Raw genomic sequence first — 20,105 nt, 5'->3', positions numbered from 1 at the left:
TTCTTCGAGTGTAAGGTTCTGTTGAAGGAATGTACAAGCTTTCAGCGTGTACGGTTCCTTTTTCCATTTAGTCCCGAAATACACAGGACAATGACAAAGACCCTTGCGCGCGTGTGTGTGTGTGTGAAGAGAAAGAGAGAGTAAGAGAGAGAAAAGAGAGTGTGTGAAAAGAGAGAGTGTGTGAAAAGAGAGAGAGAGAGAGAGAGAGAGAGAGAGAGAGAGAGAGAGAGAGAGAGAGAGAGAGAGAGAGAGAGAGAGAGAATTGTTTCCCATTTCTTGGAAAATGTGTGGCACAACACATTACCGTTAGCATTACCGTTTCTGATGATCCCGCCCTGAGCAGGTTTTGTCCAGGAAACAATTGTCATCCGAAAAAAAGGAGTAATTGGGTTGGCGAGGGTGGATGGTTTTTCTTCGAGTGTAAGGTTCAGGTGAAGGAATTTGCAAGTTTTAAGCGTGTACGGTTCCTTTTTACATTTAGTCAAGTTTTTTTTTCTCTTTCTTTCTTTTTCTTGTATTGTGCGTGCGTGTGTGTGTGTGTTTGTGTGTGTGTGTGTGTTTGGCTGAAAGTCTAGGTAGTGCTAACAATTAAAATGGCTTGAACATGTTCCCTTTGTCCCTTACGAATCTATATATTTTTCATTCACCAGAAATTCAGTTGAATTTGTTTAAAGATCTATAAAAGTGTATATTTATAGAAATTTATCATCCTGAAAAAAACACTCTTTGATTTCAGGCTGCAAGCAACAGACCCGAAGAGCATGTACAACAGAGTACCGGTAAGTCAGTGGAGTAATTTTGATTTACTGAAGAAGAAAAAATTGCACAAAAAGCTGCACATCTTTTAATATATATATATATATATAACTTTAATATGATTCGTAACTGAAATAACCATGGTATTGTGTTGCTTAGTAATTGATGCATGAATTGGCGTCTCGCAGAGTTACACGCCCCTGAGGAAGGCCTGGCAACAGGTCGAAAATTTGGGCTGCCACTTGACATTCTTTGTTTGGCTTTTCTTTTCCTTGGTTTTGTTATAGGCCTATATATATGTATATGTATGCGTGTGAGCGTGTATGTGCGTGTGTGTATATATAATAATATTTTGTCTTTCTTCCGTTCTCGTTATATTTGTCTGAGCTTTTTTTCTGATTAAAACGATCAAGTCCGCAAAGCGTCTGGGACAGTTCAAAACTATCTGGCGACACAGCAAATTAAAGATTAAGAAAAAATCAGATAATGTGTATACTGGAATTGCACAATTTTTCAGAGCGAGTGTGCATGATTGTATCATAGTGTGTGTGTGTGTGTGTGTGTGTGTGTGTGTGTGTGTGTGTGTGTGTGTGTGTGTGTGTGTGTGTGTGTGTGTGTGCGTGTGTGTATGGGCGTGTGTGTGTGTGTATGCGTGTGAGCGTGTATGTGCGTGTGTGTGTTATTTGTCATGGACGTTTATTGTGTTCTTTAAATACTGTAATACTGAGTACTGTAATAATGAGCATGCACATGCCTTCACAGACAAAAGGAAACAGCATCCTACTCAGAATTCACATTTCTGTCGCCAGATATCACCATCAGCAGACCAGCGGTGCAAGCAGCTGAAGCAGCACAGGTGCTCAATTTCACATTTTCGGCTGTTGTCCCAAACTACCCATAGTCCCAAACCCCACTGACCCCAACCTCCAAATGATAAAATGTTTGTTTTCGATGTCAAGGCCAAAATAATAGGGTCGGTATAGGTTGGTTCTTTTTTTTTGGTGGGATTAAAGTGTTTATTTTATATACAAACACACCCGCCTTTGGGTTGTTATTAGTGGCCGTGTGTGTCGGTGAGGCTCCCCTGTGCAGCACTTCTTTAACCGACATTTATATTCAAGTTACGGTTTTATTCCGCGGGTAGCAATGTCCATGTGGCAATTAAGCCAAAGTGAACCAGCCCCCGTAGCGCAGCAGGCTGCGGCCCGGGAGGTCGTGGTTTTGAATCCCATCAGAGTCATGTGAGTTTTTCGGGCTACAGCCGGCTCCTACCCAGAGTTGAATCGCTATGGTTCCAATGGAAAGGCTGGAACCACACAGCCGAGTGTCATTCACTTCACGAATACGACTTTGAGGGTGTCCAGGTTGCGCTTATTAGAAACTATCTGGCCAACACCGCAGGTGCAGCAGTTCTCGGGCTTGGTTAACGCCAGGATAATTATACTTGACAGTAGGCGTAGAGTCCTGCCCTGTCACGTAGTCTCAAACCGTAATGGAAATCCATAGCATCATCATTATCATCATCCTCATCTCATTGATCTTCAACATAAAATAAAATAAAAAGAACTGTGTTAGCTCTGAATAAGAACTGGGAAAGCAACAAGAACGACCCCCAAACAAAACTTAAGCCAAGGTGGAACCTGATTGTAGGTGGGTGACAGATGATTACAAACAAGCCCTGACCTCACGCTGGTCAGGACATCTTCCGCAGGTCGCTTTACCACCTCATGTATTTGTGATTAATTCAGTCGGAACAGAATTCACATACAACCATTGAGGTTAACTTTCTTAGTTCATATCCGCAATAGCTTATGCGAACCGTACACCGACTAGATACAACCAGAGGGGTTAACTTTGTAAGTTCATATCCGCAATAGCTCATGCGAACCCATACACCAGATAGATTAGATACTGGAAAGTGTCGTCGCGAATTTCCTTTTCTGTTCAAGCAAGGAACTAGAAAATTAAGCTGATTTAAAAAAACACAAAATATTCACGACCGTGTGTTGCCAGCTAGCAAGCTACAAACCAAATGCAATGTCAATCAGCGCATAAACGCAAGATATCTGTGATCAATACTACAAAGGAAAACAAACACAATGAACCCTTACGGTAAACATCGCCGATTGACCCAATGAGGAGGTAAAAAGAATATGTAAACACATATATATATATATATTAGGAAAGAAAACAAACATTAAAATCAATATCGTTCCTGAGTCTGAATGTTGAACGCCAAGAGTTCAGCAGACTTGTCTTAGAGCGGTTTCGAGTAAAACGTAAAACGTATAATGCTCAATGTGCGTACATCTAAATGTTTTGACTCAAGGGAGCAAACTGCTTCATGTTTTTGTGAAATAAAGTTTAACCTGAGTTACCTAACCTGGAATTTACTCCCTCTCACTCTTTCATACTCAAAAAGAAAATGTTTGTTGAATTTCGTTTTAATTTCCTTTCAGGGAAACCAGCCAGGCTCGCAAGATTACGCTCCAACATGACATGCCTTGAGGACAAAAAAGCTGCGCTTTTCGCTGTGTGTGTGTGTGTGTGTGTGCGCGCGTGTGTGTGTGTGTGTGTGTGTGTGTGTGCGTGTGTGTGTGTGTGTGTGTGTGAGAGAGAGAGAGAGAGAGAGAGAGAGAGAGAGAGAGAGAGAGAGAGAGAGAGAGAGATGATGATGATAATTAGTTTTAACGTCCTCTTAGAACCATTTGGCCTATCTTGGGACAGGTAGAGTTAATACGACACAGGACACACATGCAAACAGAGAACACATCCCCTGACATAATGCTATGCATCATTGCACCTTAGAGAGAGAGAGAGAGAGAGAGAGAGAGAGAGAGAGAGAGACAGAGAGAGAGAGAGAGAGACAAGACAGTGAGACACAGAGAGAGAGAGAGAGAGAGAGAGAGAGAGAGAGAGAGAGAGAGAGAGAGAGGGCAGACAGCGCAAGGCAGAGACACACAGAGAGGACAATAAGGCTACTGCGTTGAAAGACACGGAAAACAAAGTAGTCGAGGTTTGATATTAAATAAGACATAAGATAATGTATTGTCAATACAATTAAACAATGGGTGAAAAAGTGTAGTTAATCAGTCTGCTCTTAAACCAACCAAACAACATATATGAAAACAACCCTTAACATTAAAACATACGAAGTAACTGAGAACACCAGACGTACTCCAGATAACTCTTACCTCAACGGTCCCGGAGTCTATGAATTGGAAAGTCAGCCCAAATTTGCATTGACATGGCGCGCTCCCTCGTTGAATCACAGTACTCCTGGGGATTGTCCACAAACACACATGCCATAATCCATAGCCACACTGACTTCACCAACTTTCTCCTTGATGCTCGCTAATGTTTGTATAAGTTTGCACCATTTTTTCCCAAGCACCACATTCCACGGCCACCGCGCAAATTTCAAAGAAGTAATACATTATTCTCTTACCCACGCGTCGACTCAAGCCCAAGTCTATATCCGGTTTATTTGAAATTTCAAGGTCGTTGTAAAATTGTTAGATGACATAAAATGGGAACACAACAATCACTCCAACGTAATGCGAGCTGACTTCACCTGAACATATATCGTGACTGAGTATTAACATAAATCCAAAAACAAAGAGACCGCCAACGTTCCAAAATTCAGAATAAAAAAACCAAGAAAGGTAGGTTGTTGGAACGTTTGTTATTGACAAACAATACATTCACAGATATTTCGACCCAACGGTCTTTTAAGTGAACAGACAAACAAATATTCACACAGAACTTATCTTGATAGAATGAGTATTAACAAATCAGCTCATACATGAAGATGGCATTCAACCTGACCAACAACGGGTAGCTTTGTCAGCGCGCAGGTCACCTACACACGAGTGCTTTGCACACTTTCAATTGATTTCCAACGTTCACACCACAAACGTTAAAGAACTATAAGGTGGTCTTCATTTTAGTCTCTCTAGATACCCCCAGACTGTATCAAGTCACCGACGGGCCTAGGCCCTTTGGTGAATGTGCAGTACTGAATGAACTCAAAACCATGTCTTTTGCTTAAGTGTAACAACGGTGTTGATTGGATGGTTGAATATTGTTGTTGTGATCTTTGTGGGTTTGTTTCATCGTGTGTGTGTGTGTGTGTGTGTGTGTGTGTTATCACATGGTGCATGTGTAGACAGATAAATCCTCAACAAAAAGATCCTAGGTTTCCACCTCCTTGCCCGGCAAAGAAACCCGTCTTTTCTCAAGGAGAGACCCAAATTACCCCTTCCATATGCTAAATTTCAACAGCATCTAGCCAGCCTCGGTATCCCTGCCTCATTTTCGAAGCCCCTCATACACTGAGTCCAGCTCTAAGACGCACGTGACCTTTTTGCGGCAATCAGTACAACAGATTCTCCGGTTATAAAGGCTCTATTAACACCGGCTGTGTGTGTGTGTGTGTGTGTGTGTGTGTGTGTCTGGGGGGGGGGGGGGGGTAGAGGAGCTCTTCTCGTGCAAGACGAGAGCGGTCACCGGCCCCTTCGCTTCGATCCCCACCGTGACCCCTCTTCCAGTGAATGTACACGTGGTCTTTTACTGCTGCATGAAACCTGCGTAGTTGATAAGTTGCTGTTGACGCTTTTAATCATAATTTCTTTAGCGGCTCAGTGTTTTGGCTTCGTTTATTTATCTGCTCTTGGTTTTTCTTTTAACTGGTTGATGCACACATGCTAGATAGAGTGTTAATACATGTATTTGAACCGTGTGTTGTATCATCAGTTTGTTACCATGTATCTTATGTTGAACAAGCACTGAAATCAGTACTGCAAAACTAATGCTGGTAGACATTTTATATAATTATGAACCGTGTGGTGTATAAAATGCGACATTGAATCTTGTGGTCAAAAAAGAAATACTGAACACTAAATGCTCGATCTATAGATTTTTATATTTATTTGAACGTGTGATTTGTTACTTTAAACCTCATGTTGAACATAAAGAAATGTTTAAAATAAAATAACAATTAGAAAACGTAAACAAAAGGGAATTTATGCAACAGATCATGACCGTACGTGATGTACACTATTTCTCTGCCGTCTGCTCCTGAAGCAGACGATTTTGGTTTGGAGCAACCCGGATGACACGGGGTGGGGTAAAACAGGATGATGGGTAAATTCTAAATATAGCCCACAACCATCTTGACTGTGAGACAGCCAATGTGAAGATTTGTGTGTGTGGTCACCTGCTTGACCACGTGAAATGTTGTTTATTTGTTGTTTGTCCCGCTTGAATGTGAGAGTAAGTTGTACAATGTTACTGTGTGTGTGTGTGTGTGTGTGTGTGTGTGTGTGTGTGTGTGTGTGTGTGTGTGTGTGTGTGTTTGGTAACCCTTGTACAGCGGGACCACCTTATTTTGTCATGTATATATATTTTCATCCACTCTGGCGCTTTATTATGTTGTAGTCCAGGTAGAAAACTTCAGACCATATGGGTAAAAAATACATGTATGTAACAAATGGGCTGTGCCCTTTATCGTCCATGTGGTTTTAATATGAAATAAAATATTTATGAGAGAATTTTTATTTTTTATTGTTGAATGATATTTGGTTCTCCAACTTTCTCGTCTTTTATCATTCCCAAGTCTTTTTCGCACTTAAAAAACCCAAACAACAACAACAACCCAAAACAACCAACTAACAACATAGAACGCAACACACACACACACACACACACACACACACACACACACACACACACACACACACACATACACACACACATACACACACACACACACACATACACACACACACATAGTGGCTCTGCGTAAAACAATTTAAAAAAAACCACAAACAAACAACACCACTACTCTCTTCGTGCGAAAACGTGCATACAAATTATAGAACCAAAAATAACATTGAACACTACAAACCAAGTTCTACAAACGTTGACAAAAAACTGTCTCTCTGTAGTAGTGGTTGCTTCCCTTTGTATGGTGTGTGCGCGCGCGCGTGTGTGTGTGTGTGTGTGTGTGTGTGTGTGTATATTTTTTACTGGGGCCGCGTATGTATATGTGTGGGTTCGGCGACCTGCGCCAAGCTACCCTCCTGGGACACACACACACACACACACACACACACACACACACACACACACACACACACACACACACACACACACACACACACACACACATACACACACATATACATACACAGGCTCTGCGTAAAAAAACCAAACAAACCCACAAATAAACAACACCAATACTCTCTTCGTGCGAAAACGTGTATAAAAATTATAGAACCAAAAATAACATTGGAAAATACAAAACAAGTTCTACAAACGTTGTCGGAAAATCAGAGGTTCACATTTACATGTGTACATGATACTGTTTAAATCTTGAGATGTATTTTCATTTATTCTAGTGGTGCAGTCATTTTGCAAAGAGAGTCCCTTAAATCAAAATTTTGGTTATCTCCCCTGCACTATTCCTTAGTCTAGACTTCTGTGTTGAGGATAACTCTGGTGTGACCAGTGTGCTTGTCTTCCCCTGAAAATGTCTGTCTTGTCAAGTTAATATTTTTGAATCTTCTCCTATGTTATTAATGAATATTTATAGTATTTTTAGGCACTGAAAGTAGTTGAGACTTTTTTTTATATGCCTGCTTTGACATGTTTGTGTGCTTTTATTCATTCTGGTAATTATTCCTTGTCAGTTCCTGATTCCAAAATCATATAGATATGATATGTTTGGATTAAAAACACGCTCAGAAAGTTAAAACGAAGAGAGGTACAGAAAAGCGTGCTATCCTTCTCAGCGCAACTACTACCCCGCTCTTCTTGTCAATTTCACTGCCTTTTGCCATGAGCGGTGGACTGACGATGCTACGAGTATACGGTCTTGCTGAAAAATTGCATTGCGTTCAGTTTCATTCTGTGAGTTCGACAGCTTGACTAAATGTTGTATTTTCGCCTTACGCGACTTGTTTGTTGTTGTTGTTTTATGGGGGAGGGTGCAGTGTGTAAATTCATCTGGTTCTGTGGACAGTGTGTTTGTTGTTCCTCCACATAGGTAAATATCATACTGCATGTAGCTCCTAGTACTACTTGTCCTGTCAACTAACTGTTTTAATTTTGGTGTTCAGAGGAATGTTACTTCAGCCAATATTATATATTACAGGCCGGTTGGCATCGATCCGGCACAGTGGAAGAAGCAGATTGATTCCTTCGTGATCCGGAGGCTGTCAAGACTCTAATGGGAAATATTTCATGCTAATGGCAATTCAGGTAAGAGTTTTGCTACATGATCATATTGTGTTTTATTCTCCCTCTCAGTCTCAAGTTCTGGTTACATTCTGACTGTTGGTGTGTGTTTGTGTGTGAGAACCGAAGTGTGTGTGTGTGTGTGTGTGTGTGTGTGTGTGTGTGTGTGTGTGTGTGTGTGTGTGTGTGTGTGTGTGTGTGTGTGTGTTTGATTTTCCCTGGCCAGTCAGGAGAGCTGCCAGACATTAATACGGATGAGTCGAAAAAACCGAGGTCCCTTCGTGTACATTACATTGGGGTGTGCACGTTAAAGATCCCACGATTGACAAAAGGGTCTTTCCTGGCAAAATTGTATAGGCATAGATAAAAATTTCCACCAAAATACCCGTGTGACTTGGAATAATAGGCCGTGAAAAGTAGGATATGCACCGAAATGGCTGCGATCTGCTGGCCGATGTGAATGCGTGACGTATTGTGTAAAAACATTCCATCTCACACGGCATAAATAAATCCCTGCTCCTTGAATATGTGCGCGATATAAATTGTATACAAATAAAAAATAAAAATACAAAACTAAAAAAGTCCCTGCGCTTAGAACTGTACCCACGGAATACGCGCGATATAAGCCTCATATTGATTGATTGATTGATAATACCTGCAGATTTTTCTAGCCCTGCAGATTGATGTTTCACTCCTTTGCTTTGCTTTTTGAATTTGATAGCAAGCGCTGACAGGGAATGTGTCTTCTATAGTTCATATATGTTAAAAAGTAGGCATTAGAACTTGTCTACCAGGGAATTAGAATGTTTACGCTCTTGGCATCTATGTGGGTGTGTGTGTGTGTGTCAGTTACAAACACAATTTACTCCTTTCTCATACTTAAAACTTGTTCTTGTCATTGTGTTTGGATTTTAGATCAGTTCCTTTGTCATTCATTTGTCAGTAGGGACAGAAGATGACGAAGACCTGGCCAGTGAATGTGGATGAAAAGCAGTGCTATCCAAGCCCAGCTGTGATCGATGGGGAAACTACAGCAACAGCGGCAGTAAATGTCCACTCAGTATTGGTTGTACTGAGCATTACAACTTGTTGCTATTGTAAATTTGTGTCGATAAGACCATCCCTCCACTTGGTCACAGACCAAAAATCAACACTTTAATTTGACTGCTTTCTGTAGTGAGGTAGATATTTTGGTGGTTTCGGTGAATTTTTTTTTCTTTAGAAGAAGCTGTACCTGAATTTATTCTTTAAAAGGATACCACTCTGAATAGAGAGCCTCCTCCGAACACGGCGTATGGCTGCCTAAATGGTGGGGTAAAAAACGGTCATACACGTAAAATTCCACTCGTGCAAAAAAAAACCACGAGTGTACGTGGGAGTTTCAGCCCACGAACGCAGAAGAAGAAGAAGAAGAAGAATAGAGAGCCTTGAGGCAGTTCATTTTTGGTATGCAACTATTAGTGCCCGTATGATCTTATTTCATGTAAAAGCCTCGGGGATGTCGTCAGGTGTCCGACATAGACGGATTAAAAGGCTCAAATGTCCGATTGACTTAGCCGCATGGCGGTCAGATATTTCCTATCGTTTTGAACTAAGCGCTGTCATTGTCCGATAAGAACTCCATTCCTTCGGACAGCGCACTATTCTATTTTTTTCTCTCAAGATACACATTTTCAAAAAGCGACCGAGCACTCTCGCGTACATGTGCACTAAAGTTGTGCAGTGCGGATCTTGTGTTTTCGGGAATTCCAAACCGTTTGTGATATGGGCTCTTTGGGTACACCTGTCTGCGGCATAGGAGTACTGGAGACAACTCCAACTGACCACAAGAAATTGGGTTGATCATTGATCAACAGGGCCAAAACATGTTGTAGAACATGGGTATGTGTGTGTGTGCGCGATGAAAGAGTGTAGACTAGGCCTGTGGTATAAATAGGTGTTGTAATAAATAGAATGGATCGCTGGGAATGTCATATTTTAGGTTAGATCAGCTGAAGATGGTGCAAGTTTTGGATAAAGAGAATGGTAATGACAAAGAGCGATAGTCAGTGAGTGAGAAAGTTTGTAACTGAGAAGTGGTTAACATGGATTGTTTTGAAAACGTGACTGTGGTAAAATAAAGGAGTAGAAATGTTGAGTGCATGTTCTGTTAGTTGTTGTTGATTGGTGTCTGAGTTGGTATGTTAGTGTTTGGTGTGAAGGTAATCAAGTGTAACAAAACAACAAGCGCAAGAAATGGGAACAAATGTTTTTATTTGAAACAAATGTAAAATGAAAAAAACTGGAATGACCATAATTGTAAGGTACGTTCTGACCTGTAAAAAAATCATGTATTTATGACAGTAGCTATTTAACCAGAAGAGGTATGTTTTTAAAAAAAAATATGGAAATATAGCTTTTAGTCTGTTATAATGTGCGTACATATAGAGAAAAATGTAAAAAATATGTTTTTGCATAACTTTGAGACATAAATATAAAGTAAGTGAAGGAATGTGGAAGCCATATCTGATGTTTTGGTTTTGAGGTAAAATATTTTACTGTAAAAGTTAGTCAAAAAGAGATGTCTTGGTGTAGCTAGTTGATGTGAGATTTGAGTAATACAAGTGTAATGAAAAGGGAAAATGAGTGCATGAATGATAATATACTTTTGTATGTTTTGAAGAATTGAAGAAAGATAAAGTCTGTGGACAATAGCGTATGTGTTCTGCGCGAACTTAGAATCCGGTTTCATTCTAGAATGGACCGGGTCCAGGTTGGAATTCTAACCCTGCGCAAGTACAGGGGTGCCATTCTAGAATGAAACCCTTGAATAAAGGGGACGTAATGTTTGTAGGTAAGACAGAGTTGTCTTCGCTTGAATTATCTCCACCTGCACCTTCCCTTTGATAAAATGGGGCCGATTTGTCTACCCCTGAAAAAAATCCTTTGGCGATCTTGCGATGTCATGTCATGTCAAGAAAGTTGACACTCCTGAGTACGCAATAAACAAAGGCAGACCATAGCAAGGGGGACTACCAGGGCGGTATTGTTTGCAGGGCAGTTGTTTTTGTGATGAGAGCCGGTTGCGGCCGCTTGCAATGTCAGCGCTGTCTCCCTCTCGGAAATGTCCGGTTTTTTGACAATTTTTTTGACAGACAGACAGACAGACGGTCAGACCGACTAACCGACAGACAGACCAACAGAAGGACAGAGTGAGTTATAGAGCTGTTGTCACAGGTTTAAAAAAAAGTTGACATTATATCTTCACAATTCAGAAGACCAACTTCATGTATATGAATAAGATTAAAAGTTACAAGCGAGATCGGCAAAACACTGTCAGTCCGGAAATTTCCGTTCGTAGCGATCAGTGCTGAGTGTCTCTCAAAATCGTAATCACTTTCAGAACATCACAATCCCAATTCACGATGTCTTTGAGTAAAGTGTAAAAAAAACCCGAAAAAAAACCCAACCAAACACACAAAAAACAAAAACAAACAGAAAATCCACATTTGTGGCTTTGGCTGTGTGATAGTCTAACTGAAATGACTATTCCAACTTGGACCCAAATTCCAACCTTGCGCACGGCCGATTCTAGAATGGACCAGCAACAAGGGTTTCATTCTAGAATGGCACCCTTGTACTTGCGCAGGGTTAGAATTCCAACCTGGACCCGGTCCATTCTAGAATGAAACGGGATTCTAAGTTCGCGCAGAACATATGCACTTGGAGGAACATCAGTTCGACATACTAGCGAAAAATCTAATACTAGAGCTCATGGAATAAAATTACGCTTTGTTTATGTTCTTGTGTGCATTTGCACTTGATGTAGCAAGGACTGAAGGAGGGCTATAAGGCAGAAGGATGAGTGCAAATACAAAGTTACTTTATACTTGACATGACAGACTTAGATAGTTTTTGAATATTTGAAGATTGTTTTTATGAACAGTGTCTGTGTGTGTGTGATATAAGTCATATCTGAATGGAGGAACAGCTGTTTACTGTGGCAAAAATCACATGCATGCAAGAATGGGTGCCCAAATACACACGAAAAAATCAATGTAACAATATTGGAACTCATGACATAAACCAAAAACCCTGTGGACTTCTGCATACGTATGTAAGAATGCCTGTCCCACATACACACCCAAAATGAATGTAACACTATTGGCAGTTAGGCAGAAACAAAAACCCTGTGGTCCTCTGCATACGCATGTAAAAATGCCTGTCCCACATACACACTCAAAATGAATGTAATAATAATTGCACTTAGGCAGAAACAAAAACCCTGTGGTCCTCTGCATACGCATGTAAAAATGCCTGTCCCACATACACACTCAAAATGAATGTAATAATATTCGCACTTAGGCAGAAACAAAAACCCTGTGGTCCTCTGGATATGCATGTAAAAATGCCTGTCCCACATACACAATCAAAATGAATGTAACAATATTGGCACATGTGGCAGAAACAAAACCCGATGGACCTCTGCATATGCATGTAAGAATGCCTGACTTACATACACACCCAAAATGAATGTAACAATATTGGCACATGTGGCAGAAACAAAACCCGATGGACCTCTGCATATGCATGTAAGAATGCGTGACTTACATACACACCCAAAATGAATGTAACAATATTGACACTTGTGGCAGAAACAAGAACTGTGTGGACCTGTGCATATGCATGTAAGAATGCCTGACTTACATACACAGCCAAAATGAATGTAACAATATTGACACTTATGGCAGAAACAATTTAACCCTGTGGTCCTCTGCATATGCATATAAAAATGCCTGTCCCACATACACACCCAAAATGAATGTAACAATATTGGCACTTGTGGCAGAAATAAAATCCCTGTGCATTTGTGCATAGGTAAGAATGCTTGTCCCACATACACACCCAAAATCAATAAAATAATATTAGCACTGATGGCAGAAACAAAAAATCTTGTATGTGCACGTAGGAATACCTGCTGTACAAATACACCAAAAACCAATCTAATATTACTAATGCTCATAGAATAAGAGTACACTAAAGACTGAGGGCAAGGTCATATTCATCACACCATTAATGTGACTGAATTAACTTTACAATGACAGAAACATATTAACTGTTGATATCAGCACATAGAAGCCAAAAACCAATATAATGATTGTAATGAAAAGAAAAATTTACTCTTTACTTGACATGATCGAGAGTGAGATAGTTTGAGAACATTGTAAGGTGTGCGTGCATGCGTGTGTGTGTGTTTGTGTCTGTGTGTAAATGGGAGTGTTTTGATACACTGTGAAAATGTTGTGTACATTTTGAATTTTGTGTTGCATGCTTTTTAAAAATCTATTTTGAAATGTGAACAGTTTTCTGATACAAGATTTTAGATTGTCACGGAGTTAGCTAGACTAGAATAGTCACATGACAGACAGGATAGGGATCAGTTGGTAGATTAACATTGGCCTTCATGACAATGACATGTATTGTGATATAAGCTGTTGAATTGAGATTGTTATAATTTAGAGCAAGTTATGTTTAGTGTTAATTGGAATGGTATTAAGTTCATTGTTGTTATATATTTTCAGGGACTTAGGTGATTGACATTTTTGGGAGTATTTATTCACTGTTGTTTTGTATTTATTATTGAAAAGTTTATTTGCCTTCTGTTTTAAAAATAACTGTAAACAAAATGTCATTGTATTTATTTGAATTATTACTTGGTCTTGTTTTGGTAGTTAGTGTTGTTTATTTGTTTGTTTATAGGGTTGTCTTTTTTTGCCATTCCACGTCAGATCTATTTAGAAATAAAAATATGAAAACCTGTTTTGAGACTTCTCTTCATACTGACCCCTGAACAAAAACTATGCCTTAAAGTTCAGTAAGGTTACATAGGCATGTAGGAACTCCTGTCCCACATACACAGCAACAATCAATGTAATAATATAAGCAGTCATGGCAGAAACATAAACCCTGCTGACATCAATATTTGGCATGTAAGAAAGCCTGTGCAATATATGTATCAAAAACCAATGAAATAATACTAGGACTCATGGCAGAAACAAAAATTCTGTGAATGAATGCATACGCATGTAAGATTGCCTGTTGCACATACACACCAAAAAATTAATGTAACAATATTGACACTAATGGCAAAAACAAAAACCCTGTGGACCTCTGCATCCGCATGTAAGAATGCCTGTCCCACATACACACCCAAAATGTTTGTAACAATATTGACACTTATGGCAGAAACAAAATCCCTGTGGTCCTCTGCATACGCATGTAAGAAATCCTGTCCCACATACATTCTCAAAATGATTGTAACAATATTGAAACTCATGGCAGAAACAAAATCCCTGTGGTCCTCTGCTTACGCATGTAAGAATACCTGTCCCACACACACACACAAAATGAATGTTACAATGTTGGCACTTGTGGCAGAAAAAAAATCCCTGTGGTCCTCTGTATATGCATGTAAGAATGCCTGTTCGACATACAATACGCAAAATGAATGTAACAATATTGGCACTTATGGCAGAAACAAAATCCCTGTGGTCCTCTGCATATGCATGTAAGAATGCCTGTTCGACATGCAATACCCAAAATGAATGTAACAATATTGGCACTTATGGCAGAAACAAAATCGCTATGGACCTCTGCATATGCATGTAAGAATGCCTGACTTACATACACACCCAAAATGAATGTAACAATATTGACAGTCATGGCAGAAACAAAACCCTGTGGACCTCTGCATATGCATGTAAGAATGCCTGTCTTACATACACACCCAAAATGAATGTTACAATATTGGCATTTATGGCAGAAACAGAACCCTGTGGACCTCTGCATATGCATTTAAGAATGCCTGTTACACACACCCAAAATGAATGTTATAATATTGGCACTTGTGGCAGAAATAAAATCGGTGTGGTCCTCTGCACATGCATGTAAGAATGCTTGTCTGACATGTATATCAAAAATCAATGCAACAATATGTGACTCGCTCCAACAAAAGGATAACAAAGTTGCTACTTAAAACAAATTTAATTTTTATTTTTTTGTGATGCATATTGAAGAAAAGCTTCAATTTAATCATTATGAGTCATTTTAAGCTTTAAAAGTTAAACTAAAAACCTGTTGCTAGGGATGTTTTGCAAATGTACTCCTGTTACCTTCACATAGATCTGCTTTTGTGAAAATGGCCGCTTGAGTTTGAGCAACTTTTAAATTGTAATATCTCATCAATGCTGAACAATAGACACTTGTAGTAAAGACCATCTGAAAGCTGCTTATCTTCATTTTGAAAGAATACAAATAAGTCCAAATGTCAAAAATGACACTTTGTTATGCTTTTGTGGGAGTGGGTCACATATTAGCAGTCATGGTAGAAACATGCCACACACGACACAAACCAGTCACCTGCTTCGACACCCTCAAAACCCCCAACCACCCGTTTTCTTTGGATACACGTTTTAACTACTCACATGCTGACAAAATGTTGATCACTGCTTCAAAACTTTGAAGATGGTCCTTGAAAAAAACCCAGAAGAAATGAGTATTTGAGTATTCAGTCAAATGTTAAAATTTCTACCACATACGAACGAATGAACGCACAGACAAAGTTTACCATTGCATAGGCTACACTTACGTGAGCCAAAAATGAACAGAGATTACATTTTTAATGGACAACAATGTTGGACAGCAATGTTAGTATCATATTGAGTATAACATATGGGCAATAAAAAGATTGAAAGTGTTTAGTTTATACAGTAAAAACCTTGTACTAATGACTTTAAAAATGTCCAACAAATGTATTCATAAAGAGGAGGGGTCTTTATTTGGGTAGAGTGTTGGCAACTTTTACAATGCTCAGTGTGTGTCAAAAGATGAGAAGTTGGCAGCCTTACAGACTAGATTTGCATGCACTACTGACCATCACACTTGCTTTACTGATGGCAGTCTGCATGACTAATATTGTGTGGTTTTAGATAAATTTATCATTGGACACTCACTGGTAATGTGAAAGTCATGTTTGACTCTATGTTGGTAGGTTGATGGTCTGAAAAAAGAGAGTTGAGGGTGTCGTCATTTAGAATTAGTGACAATGTTAAAGGTGTGTATGTGTAGAAAAGTGACGATTTATTTGAGAAGGGGTCATTAAGATAGCTTTGGTAAGGATTTGAATTCGAAACCTGTGATCAGGAGGCCAATATCTTATGCACTGAACCTGTCTATTGTGTACATTTGCTTTTGTACTTGTGTTTACACATTGGTGGAGAGATCATGGAATAGCAAATTTGAAGTGGATCAAGCAGTCAGCTAACTATAATCAGAATGAAGAAATGTGTACATATTATACCATCAAAGGAAAAGGGATTTTGAAGGATGTGAAGGCAATCTGCACATAGTCATCAAGACATGCCAAGGTACAGAGGGTAAGGGGAATGGCAAGTATGATCTGTATCATTAGTTCGCTGAACAGTCTTTATGGGATCAATGTAGCTGAATAAAGGAATGGAAGGTATGGTTGTGATGAGAAGAACTTACTTTAAACTTGACTTGACTGAGGTAGTTTGTGGACATTTTGGACAACGTTGTTGACAATCTGGCCTGAGAACTGGATCGGCAAGTTGTCAATTAACAGCTGCAAGAGTTCATTGGAAGTTGATGTGATTTCCTTGATGTCTGCAAGGTGACGTAAGGTTTCTTGGAATGCGGTAACTGTTGTCCCATCCTGAAGCTTTAGGACTGCCCTGGCTGATGTTTTGTTGGATTCAGTGCTCTGGCACAAAGGGCAAGCCCCTTGTTGGTATTTTTTCTTGTGGCAGGCTGTAAATGAGACCAAAAACAAAAACAGACCTGTTAAAAATGATATATAGTTTGATTTTGTTGATCACATCTAAATGTAAGAAGTAGAAGGGAACCTCCGTTTGTAAACAAGTTACCATCTTTTAAGACTTGATATTTTTAGTTGATTTTTATTCAAAAGGTCTGTAAAAAAAAAAAAATAATGTAACGCTTCTTTTTTTTTTAGGACAAAATCATTTTGAATATTGGAGCACACTATGCGATTGTGTGGATTAGCTTTTGTAATTGTTTTAGCATGGATGGTAATAGGGTAGTAGAAAATAGTCTATGAAACACAGCCCGGATTTAAAATCTGAATCTTCAAGCTTGAAAGGCTGAGATTCTTAACATTATGATTTTGTGCTAGTCCATGTAAAAATTGTAAGTGAGAATGAATAAAATATATGAAATAAGTTCTTTTGGCAAAATGCATGTTTGGGATTACATACGAGGTTTAGTGCAAATGGTGTACACATCAACGAAGATGATCTCCTGTACAGTGTGAGAAGGGGGGTTGCTTCTACTGAAGTCTGGGTCGTCATCAAAATGTGTGGAGGATGTTTCCAGAAAAAGAAGGTCATCATCCTGGACAAACTGCACCAATAATAAGATGTAAGGATACATTAGTTTATATAAAAGAAGGAACAGATTGTATTTTTAAAGAAAAGAAATATTAAGTGCAATATTGATTGCATATTATTAGACATAACTAAGCTAAGAGAAGGTAACTCTTGGGGAAAATCAGAAGTTCCCAAAATGGGGAGACAAAATAACATGCTTTCATCTTGAATAGTTAGGCAGTTCGAATGCGTGTTTTGTGTTGTTGTTGGTATTAGGAACTGACCTACAATTAAAGAGCAGACATCGCTCTGAAGGTGCACTGCAATTTTGAAGAATTTGTAGCAAAAACAGCGGCCATAATTCTTCTTCATTTAAATGAATATCAATTTCAAATTTTTTTTTTTACAGTGCAGATTAGAACAAATCAATGCATGAAGAATTTGAAAAAAACCCAGTTGGTTATACCTAATATTATGCACAGATGTAATGAAAAAGAAATGAAGAAAGCTTTTGTCTGAAAAAGGTAATATACAGTATGTGCAGTATTTGTATGACAATGTATTGAACACAGTAAATAATAGGTTATTAAAAGAGAAACAGTAGTTTGAGATTACTGGGCAGTTGTGGAGTAATATTGTATTTAATTTTGACAGGACAGCAAATGGAAACAGCTTTTTAATGAGTAAAATGGCACTGGTGCAACATTCTTCAAAAAATAAAGCAGAGCACTATCATATAGTATTAACACTAATATATAAACATCATATATATATGTAAAAACAGGAACATAGTTTTAAGACTTACTTGTAACTGAGAGGAAGCGTGAGCAGTCAGCTGTTGCGTCTGTTGGAACGTTTTGCGGTACAGCTCAGTGCACGTAATAATGTCTCCTTCGCGAAATGCTTGTTCTGCTAGGTCTTTGAAAAGCACGATTTTGGTTGTCCCACTTTCATCTGCCACACCAATGGATCGAACTGGGAGCGTGCCATCTCGAACATGTTTGACTGGAGACACCTGTTGGCAGAGTAATATAAAAGAGAGAGTGAAGCAACAAGTGTGAGCAAAAAAAAGAAAACTAAAGATGTTATAGGGAATGACTTCATATGAATTATAAATGCAAATGATGAGCATTGTGGTACTGTTTTTGAATATACATTTAAATGATCGTTTTGCAAGTACTGATATATTTGTACCCACACAAATGAATCTATCTGACCAGGTATGGATCATATGTGCTCAGACTGTTAGCCTCAGGAAGTAAACGCAAGACATCTTTTAAAATGTACTAATAGTTATGGGTTAACCTTTGGGCTGGTTGTTGCTAAATATGTTGCCCTACTTTACGGATACTGTCACCTGGTCGTCATGACATATCGTTGCGGTACTGGCTGTCTGTTTGGTTGGTTCTGATACTTCCCATGGATGTGAAAACCTATGTATGACCGTTTAAAAAAAAAAAAAAATTTGTATTATTTCACCAGTGGCTATGTAACATGTGTTACAGAATTGTACCAGTGTAAGGGTTAATGTTCAACAATGTGTTTTGAAATTATGAGAGATGCTGGTATATCATTATGTACATCAGAAGATGTTATGAGAAGAATTAATAAAAGGAGAACCTACCTTGACAATTTTTGCACAGACTGTTGACCTGCCACTGTCTGTGTCAAGCGCTTCTGATATTGTTCTTTTTGTTGCAACTGTTGCTTGTGTATGAGGAAAATGCATTTTTTCTGCTTGGAGTTGTTGTTGAGCAGTTGGTTGGAAGGTTTTCACAAACGAATGCTTTGATTTTGAAGTATACAGAAGAGAGTCTGGTTTTTGTATGAGATTGTCGAGTTTCAGTGTTCTTCCTGTAGTAAAAATGTCATGTTTGTATATGTTGAAAACATTCACAGTGATTGGTTCTTGTCCAGAGATCGGGCAAACATGCATATAGAAATGTCCTTTGGACTTGTTTTGAATGATTTCCGATGTCTTTGTAATAGTGCCAGTCAAATCAGTGGTAGTGGTGGAGACTGAATGCTGAGGAGTGGTAGTAGTACATGTGTTCTGTGTAGCCTGAAAAGAAAGAAATATATTAGGAACAAAAGTGGTTATGATTTGAAAAATGGTGCAGAAACTACTACGTGAAGTTCCAATCAATGTAATGGATGAAAGTAATCTGAGTCATTGTGGAAATAATTGAAAAGCAGACAGCAACTGAAAGCAGACTTGCAACAGCATTTGTGAGTGTAGGCTGAAAAGGATATAAAAAGATTGATAAATATGGGCACATTATAAATTAAATGTAAATTGAACATATTTTGTCATGACACAACTAGGACTTTTTGCAAAGTACAAGTGACTTAGACTAAATGTCAAGAAACATTTCTGTGACTTTCAAACATCATCATGTGGTGAAAGAGTATCACGTAATCTGCTGTACTCTTCCAAGACCTCATCAGAACACTCAAATTTGTAAGGATCAAGTCTGATGATTGTTAAACCTTGTAAACTCCTCAATCTACTTAGAGCAACATAACTCATGCCCTTTTCAAATACTGTGGAACCAAGATCAAGAGCGGCTTTATCCAAAGAGAGGCCCTGTACCTTATGGACTGTGCATGCCCAGCTTGGCATGAGGGGAAACTGACTTCGTACAATCTGATGGCCTAAAAACATAAATGTATGTTCAATTGGTTTAATAGGGATACCATTTTGTATTGATGACAGTGACACAC

The 20,105-nt window shown here is 38.9% G+C and overlaps 1 protein-coding gene across 1 annotated transcript; it reads right to left on the bottom strand.

Moving 5' to 3' along the window:
• Positions 1 to 9,825: 9,825 nt before the first annotated feature.
• Positions 9,826 to 18,513, bottom strand: LOC138961200 (uncharacterized). Its single transcript, XM_070332801.1, has 4 exons — positions 18,481 to 18,513; positions 18,187 to 18,396; positions 17,271 to 17,415; positions 9,826 to 16,803 (listed from the first exon to the last, which is right to left on the bottom strand). The coding sequence occupies exons 1-4, from the start codon at positions 18,511 to 18,513 to the stop codon at positions 16,523 to 16,525; spliced, it is 669 nt and encodes a 222-aa protein (XP_070188902.1). The 3' UTR covers positions 9,826 to 16,522.
• Positions 18,514 to 20,105: the final 1,592 nt, after the last annotated feature.

This window comes from Littorina saxatilis, linkage group LG3, assembly GCF_037325665.1.
Source record: "Littorina saxatilis isolate snail1 linkage group LG3, US_GU_Lsax_2.0, whole genome shotgun sequence".
Classification (NCBI taxonomy): domain Eukaryota; kingdom Metazoa; phylum Mollusca; class Gastropoda; order Littorinimorpha; family Littorinidae; genus Littorina; species Littorina saxatilis.
This window is presented reverse-complemented; position numbering and strand designations above follow the sequence as displayed.

What these genes read in the sequence shown, in the direction of transcription:
- LOC138961200 (XM_070332801.1), bottom strand. Translation starts at nt 18,513, where the DNA reads ATGCTCATCATTTGCATTTATAATTCATATGAA. An exon ending in GCATTTATAATTCATATGAA is followed by an intron (nt 18,397 to 18,480) that starts GTCATTCCCTAT and finishes CTCTGCCAACAG; the next exon opens with GTGTCTCCAGTCAAACATGT. An exon ending in CACCATTTGCACTAAACCTC is followed by an intron (nt 16,804 to 17,270) that starts GTATGTAATCCC and finishes TCTCATTTACAG; the next exon opens with CCTGCCACAAGAAAAAATAC.